At 34.2% G+C, this 14250-nt stretch overlaps 1 protein-coding gene across 5 annotated transcripts in view; it reads left to right on the plus strand.

The window, feature by feature from the left end:
* LOC149794794 (uncharacterized) overlaps positions 1 to 14250 on the plus strand; it is a 72254-nt gene that overhangs the window by 21764 nt on the left and 36240 nt on the right. For all 5 annotated transcript variants that reach the window (XM_089964445.1, XM_089964448.1, XM_089964449.1 and 2 more), the window contains 5 exons: positions 1035 to 1254; positions 1689 to 1812; positions 4135 to 4171; positions 8286 to 8751; positions 12927 to 12995. In XM_089964445.1, the coding sequence (XP_089820571.1) occupies positions 1035 to 1254; positions 1689 to 1812; positions 4135 to 4171; positions 8286 to 8751; positions 12927 to 12995 (916 nt within the window). The remainder of the gene's footprint in view (positions 1 to 1034; positions 1255 to 1688; positions 1813 to 4134; positions 4172 to 8285; positions 8752 to 12926; positions 12996 to 14250) is intronic.

Here is a 14250-nt window from a genome sequence, read left to right on the forward strand (position 1 = left end):
CTGGGTTCTCTACCATCTACAGTTATCAAACTGGATGGCTTGCACTTGGGATAAACTAGAAGTCGTTCATTGTTGGGGATTGAAAGATCAAGGTTACCATACCTGAATATGGAAAAAATATTTACACCAAATGTTTCATTCTAGATCACATACTGGGCCCAAATTAACGATTTTGATGGATCGCTGCCATCTCACCTCTGTCTGCATGGGCTAGTGGGTCGGTGGTTCTTTCCATGGTTTTCCCCGGGTTCTTCCTCCACCATTAATACTGGCCGCCATGTATAGCCTATCATGTGCTGAAAAATTGGCGTTAAACCCTACAACAACTAATGATTTTGGCATCTAATGGCATGATCACTAGGGCTGAAAGAAGAGAAATAATTTATACCTTAAGATTAATTCACATTTAGAAGAAACGGGCTTTGTGAATGGCTCATACATGGGTAATGATTTTGGGGTAAAAGGTTAAGTCAGCATTAAGAAGAAACTACAATGTATTTCACTCAAGTAGTTTTATTTTATATTTTAGAGAAAGGGAAGAATTACATGTCCAGCAAAATTGTTTTTCTTGTTTGTAACTGAAGTCTGAATTATACACATGCATTCAGATTTGTATTTTTAGAATATTAAGTACATGTTTGGCCAGAGTATTAGGGTACATGCTAAACAGCAAATTGCTCACTAAATTAAACACTGTCAGACAAGCTTTGTTTTTTGTTTTAAAAAATGTGATTTTGCTGAATTTATTTTATTAACTAAAGATTTACTGGTCATCATTAAAATATTTACACTTGCAAAATGCTTAAAAGGTCTGAAATGTTATGTTTTATTTTGCAGGTATGCAAGTGTTAAAAATGAAGCCCTGATTTAATGATCCAGCTGCATTTTAAGCATTTATTTTTGTACCGGTTTTTAGTTTGTAGCAAGCATAGACTTCACAAAAAAGTGGTACTATACAAACAATGTCATTTCACAGTAGCCTTAGATTAATGAAAGAATTAAATTAGACTTGTATTGTTCTCTCCACATTTCAGTGATGAACCAGAAAACAAACATGCAGATGATGGTGATGATGGAAACCAAGGAAACAAAGATAAAGCAGAAGAATTCACGTCTGTGGAAAGAACACAAATGACCAGAACAGAGAAAATTACAACTACAACAAACAGGACTATTTCTCGGTCATCATCATCATCAGGGTCCAAAAAATTAGATCTCGGGGCAGCCAGTAACCTTGGAAAATCAGAAACACAAGTAGGCTTCTGTTCTTGCAGTTGCAGACGATTGAAAACTAAAAATAATTTCTTTTCGTTAGTGAATTGTTTGTGCAAGATATATAATTTTATGGACATGGATGCATGTGTTTATATATTCATGTTTATGGATGTATACAGGGTGTTGCCTTCTTAAAATCAATTACATCACAGTGAAGAGAGCATATATAATGTGAATTCATTGATTTCTGTGAGCATTACTTTTCAATAGTAATAGTCCTTGATTGTAGATAATGTGTTATTTCTGCAAAAGGATAATTGTATGTTGTCTCTAAATTTGTGATTAGTAAGAACCACTGAATATTCCTTTCCCAGTATTAGTTGAACCAAAAACAGGTAGTGCATGAGAAATTTCTCATGGTAGATGACTGTTCTTGATCACTGGGCAATGTGTGTGTACAATTTTCACTTCAGTCCAGCGGTTCCAACACTGCAGGCACAGTAGACCTACTAGGCGATCTCCATTCAACCACTTCTAATACCAGTACTAATGGGGACTGGGCAGATTTCAATCCAAGGGGAACTAACACCACACAGGGTATGTACTCTTTTGAACATCATTCTATAAAATACACCTAACAGCATAAAGGAGTCATATCAGATAAGTTTGCTTGAGTTTTTTTATATATATACCAATTTGCATAATAAAAGTGAAATTCTTACACATTTAAAGTACAATATTTTAAACATAGTAAATATGATAATGTATATGTCCCATATACAGACCTGCCAACTTTTACGATTTTGCCGTAAGTCTTACGAAAATTAACCTTAAATATGGACTTGCAGCATAGAAGCAAAAACTATGAAAAAATTATCGCTGACAAAAAATCCAGACAAATTGGTTCATCCATGTTTGATTTGGATCTGGGTTTCATATTAGAATTTGTGAAATTAGTCATGGAACCAGACTAACTTTACAGCAGTACCCCAGACACTTTAAAATGCACCAATTTGTTCATGCCAAGCATCTGCATGATTAAACTGTTGATTATAGAATATTTTTTAATGGCATCCAGCAAGCAATGCATGTGTAAGACAAACGGGAAAATAAGCCTCTTGAAAAGTGTTAATAATCAACACAGAAGAATAAAAAGGAATGTTCATATTCTTATGAATAAAAGCTGGAAGGGACACAATTAACATTTATTGGACATCACATACCAAATTTAGTATGTCTCACGGCGGGAGACATGATGATTGCCGTCATCGTCTCAAAAGGAAAAAGAATTTCCATAAATTAGTTTTAGTTTAGAGATAGCAACAAGCCATTGGGCTGCGTAGGTACGGAATTTAAGTTTGTGCAACTGTACTAGTGGTATTATGCGTACATTGCAAACTTTTCCTTTGAACATAATGTTTATTGAAGCTCCATATTTTGAATGCCAAACTTTAAATTATGTTATTCAGCTATACAATAACAGTTTGATATTTTGTTACCCCTTACTGAAAACTGGTCAAACTGCCATACTGAGATGGTCTCGTCAGGCTTGGCAGCTCTGTACAGTATATCAGCTTTAGAACAAAATTAGTGTCATGCTGTCTTGTCAGTCTTAAATTTTTTAAGACAAATCTTTTGTGGGTTTAAGTTTTAATTTTCAAGTTTTATTGACAAAAATAAACCACTTAAAATGTCCCAATATTATTTAAGGATTTCAATTTTAAAAAAAAACATGAAAATATAAAAAAAACTATCTAGTTTAACACCCATATTGATAAAACATTTTAATGCAGTGTACAGGGTTCTTATGGTCTTGGAAGGGCTTTAGCAGTTGGGGAAAAATGAGGTAGCATTTTCAAGGCCTTGAAAGTTTGGGAATATCGAGCAGATTACCCTGAGGTCTTTAAAAGTCTTTGAAAATTGAAATAAACCCGAACATTTTAATTTCTTTCCATAATCACAGATAAAATTGTCCAAGGTTGTTAGATTTGGATGTAGTCGAGTTTTCCTGGTTTCTTTCTTTTGGTTAATTATAGTTTGAATTTCATCATTAAACAATATTGTAGTATTTTGCATTCATTGTTTTCTCATATGACATAACTTGTATAAAAAAATGTTAGCAAAAATAGGTCTTGGAAATCTATGTTTGTGGTCTTTGAAAGTTTGGGAAAAGTCTTTGAATTTATCATTCAGAATTCTGTATGAACCCTGGTTTGTCTGTCAGTACACCCATTAACAATTTAGTTTCTGTACAAAAACTTTTAATGTCTACCATCTACAGTTGACAAATAATGTGGATAGCTTAAACATTGGGTTATGAAGAACCTTGTCAAATTTTGGGTTCACAAGCTCAAAGGTCAAGGTCACTGAATGAAGAATGTTTTCTGCACAATTACTTGTTCTCCACAATCTGCAATTAAATATGCACTTGAGATGACTAAGGTCAGAATCACCATGTGAAAGAAAAATGGTTTCCACACAATAGCTCAAGTTCTCCAGCATCTAATTACCAAACTTTGTGAATGTTTTGCACTTCGAATAAGGCAGAACCCTTGTGATTTTCTAGTCAGGAGGTTAAATGTCAGGTTCATTGATTAAACTGAAGATCAATATTACATGCACAATAACCCATCAGTATCACATAAACATTGTAAAAATTGTGGATGGTTTACACTTGCAGCAAGGGGGGAATCTTTTGATTTGATGTTCAGAAGTCAAATGTCAAGGTCAGTATGACTGAAAGAAGAAAACGAAATCTGCACAAAATTGTCAGTTATCTACACTGAGGATTATTTAACGGGGTTTGGCATATAATGTCCTATTCATTGTACTCTTGTTGTAAACTATAAACATCATGAAGTCTTTTGAACATTTTAAATATATTGTATACACTTTGTTCTGACATTTTGTTTGTTCCAGATTTTGGTGATTTTACTCAGTTTAATACATCAAGTCGGTAAGTACAAGCTTCTGACTCTGTTGGTCATAGACCAGAAGAGTTTATAGGATGGTCTTTGCTCCGTCATCCATGTGTTTGCTGGTACAAGTTTGTTATTTGCTGCTCCTCCTAAACTACTTGGATAATTGCCATGAAATTTTGTACATAAATCTATCCAGCTTAGTCAGCTAAGAACTTTATCATAATATATCAACAGGGAAAATCTTGGTCTTTTGGAGGGAATGTTGTTTATATAGCAAGTTTGACCCTATGTTTAAGGAATTTTATCATTTTTGCCATTATCTTTTGATTTCTATATTTTTACAGTGCTCAAAGAAAAATATTTTATGATTTGGGCCCTGGGCTCGTGACTTCAAAATAATATGCCCTTTCTCAAATTCCACAAACTCATACTCCATTTCCTCGTGCCCAAATGGGCCCTATGATTTTTACTATTATTTTCACACCACATTGCAATTGCTATGCTTTAAATACAAAAAGAATATATAATGATTCGTGTTTATTCAGATCTTAAAACACTGCACAAAAAGTAATGTTTTCCTGTTGGTTCTGAGGTCATACATTTTCATTTCCATGTCCACTTTACTCATTTGGTCAGCAATGTTGATGTTCATTAGTATATAAAGCACATCTTATACAGTTCTCTTTACACTCACAAGGTTGTTCATATATACCGCTTATAATGTTGCACCCGTGTTGCATTATATACTAAAGTGTTTTTGCCAAAATCGTATGTTTGGTTGGTCATTCCTTTTATCTCACTTCTACCAATGGACAGCCAATTTTTAATCAAAGACTCATAAGCCATCATGGGCCACATTTGATTCCTTTGTTATTTACACCACCTCAGAAACATCATAACATTTGGCGTAAACTACAAATTACTACAAGGTAATCATTGAACATCTGGTTGTATTCACATATTAGACTTAATCCATAGAATCAGCCATGCACTGGTTGCAATGACTGCTGGAATAGCTTCAGTCACCAGAAGACCGATTCTCTGGTTTATGTAACATGTGGACAAAATGCATGAAAATACATTTCTGATCCATTCTTTCTTTTTAAAAGAATCGGTTCATTTTCAAAGTGGTATATTTCAACTAGAAAATGATATGTGCGGTAGAGCAATTTTGTCCTACCACAAATAGAATCACATGCATGTTAAAACTAAATGAGCACCTGGATTATTGGTAACCTAGGCAATCAGTTCCCCCATTCATAAGTCACGTTTTATTTAGTAGACAAAGTTTACAGCTTTCAGTAAAGTAGTGGAAGTAGTAAGCAGAGGATCTTCATAACAGAATGGCAATAAATAATAACTTAGTCATTCAACATCTTGAAAATAAAATTCTGCATTTCTTGGTGTTTTGTCAGGCAAATTAGATTTTTTTTCTACATGCCTGATGGGCAATTCACTTAGAATTCAGTAAGGGCCTAATCTAAAATTCAAAGTGCCCCAGGCATCAGACTGAGTTTTTGAACACAGCTTTAAAATAATTTTAACTTCTTTTTGGGAATGAGAGTTAACACATATAATACTTAACCATAATAAGGTGCCCTGCAGGATTCATTTTTGTTCAGATGTTTTTATTTTAAGTGTGCAAAATAGTCAATAGTTTTTAATAGAATTAATTACTTATGTGGCACACCTGTTAGAATTGTTAAGTATACTATAAAGACCCAGTGCAATCGTGGTTATTCGAGCATGACTGATAGTGCTGGAAGAACTCGTGTTCGTAAGCTGTTTCTTAAATGCACAAAAGTTTATTCCCCATTTAATTTTGAATTTGAGTACAAAGTGTCAGCCAAAGCTGATGAGTATATTTTAAATACTTTCTTTAATCAATCTGTTTACACAGGTAAAAACAGGTAATTTCAAAATGGACAGTTAGAATACTTTGATTAGAAATTGATAATGTCTCTGAAACGTTTGGTAGAGTTCACAGTGTCTCAAAAACATTGAATGCCTTTGCTAAAGATGGCACATATTTTTATTTAATGTGTTAATGTATATATGTATTTTGCAATTGAGCTTTATCTAAAATCGAGTTAATGTTGTACCTGACTAGTGACATTTACTTTATAAACAACATGATGCATAGCTAATATTTCTCTATGATTCAGATCAGTATCAGTGTAAGTAAACATGTTTACTTCCATCGAAATTTAAGATATTAGTTTTTTATTTGGAAATTCTTAAACTTGTTGAAAGCTTTGAGAGTTCTGTAGGGGAGACTGAGTCTACATCCTGGCTCTGTTATCTTGTCTTGGCTATTTGTATTAGTGTTGTTTAAGTTTACTTAAAAAATTATTCATTCTTTTCTTAACAACTGAAGCAGGATTCGTCTTATTGTTATGTTCACTTTTTCATTTTTGGTGGATTTATTTATTCAAATTATTCTTTTCTTGAATTACAATGTGCTCAGGAAGGTCAAACAGAAGTGTTCCTGGTCTGCTGACAATTCCTGTATCTCACTGCCAACCCTCATACTTCCCCCCCCCCATGGTTATAAAAGAAAAACTCAGTATATCACAGATATACACATTTCCAAAAGATCAACCTGCCTACCTTAATTATTTAAAACCAGTGTAATAGGAAATGCACATATTTATCATTTTGTTGCCTAATGTTCTTGGCCTAATATATGAATCTGGAATTATAGTGAGCTCAGTCAGGGACATTTTGGATTATATCATTGTGATACATTAAAAAAATGTTAACACATTGTCACATTCCAGGCCATTGGCACGTTAATATATTTGAAACTACAAGCACATCAACACATTCAGTATTGGAATTTAATTGGAACACCATTGGAATTCAGTTGGAACTTAATATATTTGGATAGTACTTTTAGGCCTCTTTGGGGTTTAATTCACAATATTGTGAGTTCTTTTTAAATTTTCACTTTGTTATAGGGAAATAAATTATTTTTTTTTTTAATTTTACAAAACTTTTTGGTTTGTCACTTTTTGCTGTTACTTAGTTTAAGACCATAGAGTCATAATAGTTATTTGTCAGTTATTTGTAATTTTGATGTGGAAGATGTGTTTTGGAATTATTCATGCATAAAGTTGTTATATGCAATGATTTAACTGCTTGTGTACCAGCTAAATTGGTGTATAATACATTTTACAAGTAAACTTGGTATGAAACATGAGCTTTTTGTTCATTTTGAATTAAGTACAGTATAAATAATGTACTATACATCACATTTTTCATTTTATAGTGGACTATGTCTGATACTTCCTTTTCCACCTCCACACCCCAATCTATTTTTAACTTTTATAACCTTTTCTATTTTTAACCTTTTATAATTAGTTTTGTACATGAATGATTTAACTGCCAATGTATGAACTTGAATGACCTTTGACCTATATAGTATTGAATACCTGTAATACCTTGTACCAAATGGTTCACATTGTTAAAAATAAACAAAATCTGTGACTAAACATTGTAATGCAATTTATTAAGTGGAAATTTTTACTCCTATCACAATCATGTTTGAACATAATGGAGAAAATGGGTATTAATTGGTGTTAATAGCAAACCAAAACTGTGACAATAATGCAACATATGCTACTGAGCTAGAATGACAAGGCCACACAAAAATTTCTTTGAATGTAGAAATAAAAAAAATGAAGAGTGAAAATCTTTACAATTTAAGTCATTAAAATCTTTTGTTGAAATATGTTACTCTTTGAAATCTGTCAGAGACAACCACTCTGTTATGTATCTAGTTAACCCAACCCAACAGTATCAATCCACACATGAAATCTTTTAAGAAAAATAGATGTCTTTTTTATGAATACAGTTGATTTGACAAAATACAGTTTGAAATAAAATATGCACAACTAAATTTGTAAAATTCTACTATCCCAAAATTATTGTAGAAAGAGCAATGATATAATCCTTGTTCATTCTACCCAGTACATTATTTTAATGATGTATGTGCAATATTATACAACCTGTTAGCTAAATATCTAATGAATTTGTATCCATATTCTTTGTATCATTAGCCACTACAAGGACAAATAATAATCCACACAGAAATCTGTCTAGCATTAAGCATTCCATCAATATATTATGTAATCATTCATATTTCAGGACAGATAGCTTTGCCAGTTTAACACATTTCAACACCAGTAACACTTCAGGTGTACCTAATCCAACAATTACCTCAAAGACTGTTACATCCTCCCCAGAACTATTTGACTTGTTTGGCTCTTCATCTTCACAACCTTTAAATACAATGACTAGTGCACCTTTACAATCAAATGTTATGGGAATGCAACCAAATATGATGGTTAGTCAACCAGGCATGATGGGAATTCAAGCAGGAATGATGGGAGGTCCACCAGGTATGATGGCAGGTCAACCAGGCATGATGGGAGGATATCCAGGCATGATGGGACTTCAAGCAGGCATGATGGGAAGTCAGCCAGTTATAATGGGAGGTCAACCAGGCATGATGGCTGGACAGCCAGGCATGATGGGAAGTCAACCAAATTTAATGGGAGGTCAGGCAAGAGTTATGGGAATGGCACCAACATCAGTACCAGGAATGCAAACAGTAAGTTTTGTAAATATGCACATAAACAATTTTTTTGTTTTGTTCAACTGGCTATAAGGCTAAGTGGAGACCACTCGAGTGGACTAGTGGCTAGAGCAACCACCTTGAAAGCAGGAGGTCGCAGGTTCGAACCTGGCCAAGTCATACCAGACATTTATAAAAATGGTACTAACAGCTGTCTCACCAGGCACCCAGCATTAAGAGGTTAGTGTTGGGACTGGTCGGCCTGGTGTCAGGATAATGACTGGGTGTGACATCATGCTACATGACTGAGGCATGATACCCCATAGACATCACTATTAACTGCCACACTGCAGACATCATAGGGATGTGACTGAAAAATCATTAAAGCTATGTTAAAAATCCAAATCACACACTAACACTCAAGACTAAGTGGTATGGCCCTTTGTCTATCCTTAGTCCAATGATGGTCAACAGTTGCTGTTTTGGACATTCTCTAAACCCTGCCAGACAGACTTGAAGCAAACTTTGCACAGAGTACCGTGGTCTAAAGGCATCATACATTTGTACAAATGATCTTGATCTGCCATGAAATTAGGCCACCTTTACTAGAAAAATACGTAAATATTTTTTAAACTACATTTTCAAAATTGCTGAACAAATTTGAATAAAAGATAAAAGTTTACAGAAAACATTCAATGAAGACCTTTCATGTTTGTTCAGATGATGCCAATGGGTCATAAAAAATATAGCCACCATTGCCAGAATTAGAAATACAAGTTTGTCATCTGACAGCAGTTGCTATTTTTAAATTCTTGTAAACCTCCTGACCAATTTCATTCAAACTTTGCATAGAGTATCCTGACATAAAGATGTTTTAAATATTTAAAGATTAATCTGAACCAGCTCATAATTTGGTCATTATTGCTAAATGTAGAAAAATCTTTAAATGACTTGTGTTGAACAGAATGTGATCAATTTGATGGCTCCCTGGCAGGAAAACCTTTCAATTTGTACAGAAAGGCTGATCTGCCATCAGGTATGACCACCATCACGTAAAATGGAAAAACCCTGATCTGCCATCAGGTATGATTACCATTACGTAAAATGGAAAAACCCTGATCTGCCATCAGGTATGATTACCATTACGTAAAATGGAAAAACCCTGATCTGCCATCAGGTATAACCACCATTACATAAAATGGAAAAACCCTGATCTGCCATCAGGTATGACCACCATTACATAAAATGGAAAAACCTTGAAATGACAAAGTAAGATCTATCTTGATACATTGCAGCCTGGCAAGTAGATTTGGAAAACTTGTCACTACTCCTTTCAAGTTGATGGTCATATTGACATAGAATTTTCACCACAAGGCTTAAGGTGTAATGTTGGTCATATATAAAAATTTTGCTTATCTTAAAGCCAATATTGTTGCACCATCTTGAAGATTGTTTCACTACTCTGCCTGAATGGATGAACATGTTGACATAGTGTTTTAACAAAGAGACTTTAAGATGTCTAGTTGAATCTGTATGAAAATGGTTCTTTCACTGAGTTTTGCATTTTAGCATTTGGTTAAAATTTGATCCCCCGTTTTTCCCCACCGAAATTCCTTGTTATGAACATAGACATGTGTATATGCTAGGATATGTTTACAGAACCTACAATCCTTTTTTTTGGAATCGGTTTCACTGCTCAGTACGTTTTCCACTTTCCACCACACTGTACTTTCCATTCTGTAACTTTATAGCATTTGAGATTAAGGAATGCAATGAGTTATACCTGTATGTCATCCAAAACAGATACGATGCTTTCCATATGGAGGATTATCATCATGGTCCATTTCATGATTTTGTATTATTTTTTTTGTTTTCTCATACTTTCCTTTCCACTTTTTAATTTCAGAGCCATTTGAAATTAAGGGATATCTATATATCACTAGGTGTCGTCTACAACATAGGTGATTCTTTTTTAAGGGCCATTCTCGTAGGTCAATCTTTTAGGTTCCAGTCACATTTGTACAAATTATAAGAGAACTGTTGTACTACCATAGGCATCAACTCAGATAAAGGCATGTACATGTAGGTCATATGAAACAGACTGTAGTGGATTTTGTAGCACCAACTTAATGGAGAAAGTGTTAAAGGGAGGAATCAACCCAAATAAAGGCATGTACATGTGGGTCATAGGCAACAGGCTGGAGTGGGTATGTGGGTCATAGGCAACAGGCTGGAATGGGTTTTGTAGTACCAACTTAATGGAGAAAGTGTTAAAGGAGCAGTGTTTGTAAATGTATGTACATTAGTTTTATAGTGTAAAGCTTTGGCATTAGGCTTGGGTTTTTTGGCACCCATTATGCATACTGTTACCTGAAACAATGAGAGGACATGTTTTGATAAATACTACACTTCATCACAGGTGTAAGTGACCCATGTTAACTGTTTCTCATGCTCCTTTCATCCCAGAATCATCAAAATAGGTGATTATTTGCATCTTTATCAGTGTCACACCCTTACAACAACAATTCACTGTAACTTGCATTTCACATTTTACTCTCTTTGGTCAGATGTTTGTGTTTAGCTGAGTGTTACACAAGGATATTGTCCATCGACCCATTTATGTCTTACCAAATATGTTTCTGCACAATAAATCAAGTTGTCCAACATCAGCACTTTCCAAATTATGTGAATGGCTTGTTGGAGGTCAGGGTCATGTTACTGAAAAGAGATTTTTTTGATCTCTATAGTATCTTGAGTTTTTTAAATATTTTTGTTATATTTTTTTTTTATTGTGTGGGGGAGTGGGATCAGAAGGTTAAACTCCTTGTGAATGAAAGTAATTCAGTATCGCGGACCAGTACCAGATTTTATGGATGGCTTGCACTTGGGTTAGGAAGAAGCCTATTTGTGATCCAAGAGTCAGGGTCCCCATGGTTGAAGGAATAAAAATGGTTTCTGTAGAAAAGTTTAATTTATCAACCATGATTCCTCACAAAAGGTTATGAATAACTTAGAGGTTGGGTGAAGCATTTTGATTTGGCTTCTTAAGGTCAGTATCCCTGACCAGACTTTCCTTTAAGGTATGGAGACTGCACCAGCGGCCTAAATGGTAAGAGCATCTGCCTCAGATGCAGGTGGTTGCAATTTTGAATCCCAGCCAAGTCATACAAAAGACTTTTAAAAAATGGTACTAGCAGCTGCCTTGCTTTGAGCTCAGTATTAAGGGATTTTTTTTAGGACTGGTTGGCTTGGTGTCAGGATAATATGACTGGATGGGACATGATGCCCCAGTGCTTGACATCACTATAAACTGCCACTATGCAGGCGTCATAGCTATATGACTAAAATTGTTAAACTACTTTAAAAATCCAAATCACACACATATTTAATTTATAGAAGAGGTCTCTTGATCTTGGTCAAAGGATCAACTATCAATTTGTTTTTGCAGAATAATTATGGTTCATGCAATTTAGAAAAAAGCTAGAGTGTGTTGTTTCAAAACCCCATTAATTTAAAAAAATTGGTTTTATTCTTGAAAAGAACTTGAATTTAAAGAAAACTTTGACATTTGGCAAAATTACTTGAAACTGTCAGATTAGAATGGCTTAAAAGCTTAAAACTGAATGTCATTTTTTAATTAAGATTTTTGAACATATTTTTCAAATACTAATGAATAAATAAACAAATAGGATAAAATTTAGTTGAAAAGTAACGTATGGAGATCATTTAATTTCACTTAGGTAAAATACTCTTAAAAACATTTGGAAGTTGTTGAAAACTTGGAACAAAGATTACCTGGTAGTACAGATCATGATAAATTCTGTTCAAGAGTTAAGTTTTGCTGGCCAGACTTTGTGGATGGCTTGCACTCAGGGTGAATAAAGATCGTTAGATTCTGGGGTCTGAATGTTAGGGCCCATGCTCATTGGAATGTCTAAAACTTGACAAAATGTCAAGGTCATTGAGGCCTGTCAGTCAATAGTCTCCAGAGTTAACTATACCTACAAGTGCCTGTGTTTTCTATCCTTAACTAACCTATTATATCTTTGAAGATGTAGACAAGTGCATTTTACAAACTGTTGGTTCACAGTATTAGTTTTCTTATGTCTGCAATTGAAGTAAATAATTTCTGATTAAATTCAGCTCTTAGTTACAACTCCAAATAGAGGTAAAGAATCAAAATTTAATAATCTTGCCCTCTTTTCTGTCAGATGGGCATAGCAGGCAGTAGCATGATGGGTGGAACACCTCAGAAGAGCATGATGGGAATTAATCAGCAGGTAAGATAAACAATTTATAAGACTAATGTATAGACATTGAATGTACCCACAGTATGTGCTCCAGTCACCCTATTTAAACTTTCACCCTTTCACCTTAGTTGTATTGTTTTGAGTGGGAAAGCCCAGTTGGTAGCGCATTGGACCTGTAATTCAATAATCATAGGTTTGATACCCACCCAAGCTAGCCCATGTTATCTACCTGATTGTGTCTTTGTGAAAGGAATTTGTGCCCTGTTGGCATGATGCAGTGTCATTGGGAATGGTATTTGTGTCCCACTGGCATAATGCATTGCATCATTGGGAAAGGTATTTGTGCCCTGTTGGCATGAATACAGTGTCAATGGGAAAGGTATTTGTGTCCTATTGGTATGATACATTGTCATTGGGAAAGGTATTTGTGCCCTATTGGCATGATACAGTGTTGAAAGTACCATTAAAACAAAACTGCCTGTATTTTTGTGGGTAATGGTCTTGATAATAAGTGCACTGCATGATAATTTGTAAGTGTAGTATAACAAGCATGATCTTTTTTCAGTTCCATTCCATAAATGTTCACCTTATTTCATTATTAGTCATTTTGTTCTTTACCTTTTTTAAGACTGAAATTATTTAAACATGCAGTGTTCCCAAAAGAAATACATTTTAAAATGTTTTGTCATTTTTAATTACTTGAATATTAAACTTAAAAATGAGATAAATAAGTGAATGACCACTGATGTCCAGATGAATACATTTTATGATGTAGAGGTTGCAATACATCAGATTTATTTTTATTGCACAAATAAGAAATGTTATTGCAGATACCCATATCCTAAAAATTTGAAAAAATGTAGATTGTATGTTATTTCATCATCAAAACTAGCAGCAGTGTGCCAGAGTGAAAACAACAAACAAATTATTTTGTAAATCAAAATAACTTGAGCTTTATTAATTTGTTTTGTATTAGTTCCATAATTACCTTGAGGACATGTGGAGTACATGTATCATTTCTATTACTGGGGCATCCATACAATACATTTTGTCGCCATAATAAATGTCAGAACACTCGGTAGGTATTGCAGTAACCAGATCTAAAATATTTTAGTGCTTTTATTTACAAGTGGTAGGTTAGGAAGGAGCAATTTTTGCCTGATTAGACAAGTGCAAGTTGAAGCAGATTTCCAAATAAAAATAAAGGTATGTTCCTTTTTTCTTTGTCCCATGGTGAATTATCCAGTTAACTGCAGTTGTCTGGTCTGTTAAAATGCATTCAAAT

The sequence above is a fragment of the Sinohyriopsis cumingii genome, chromosome 7 (assembly GCF_028554795.1).
Source record: "Sinohyriopsis cumingii isolate HCF-2022 chromosome 7, ASM2855479v2, whole genome shotgun sequence".
NCBI classification, from domain to species: Eukaryota; Metazoa; Mollusca; class Bivalvia; order Unionida; family Unionidae; genus Sinohyriopsis; species Sinohyriopsis cumingii.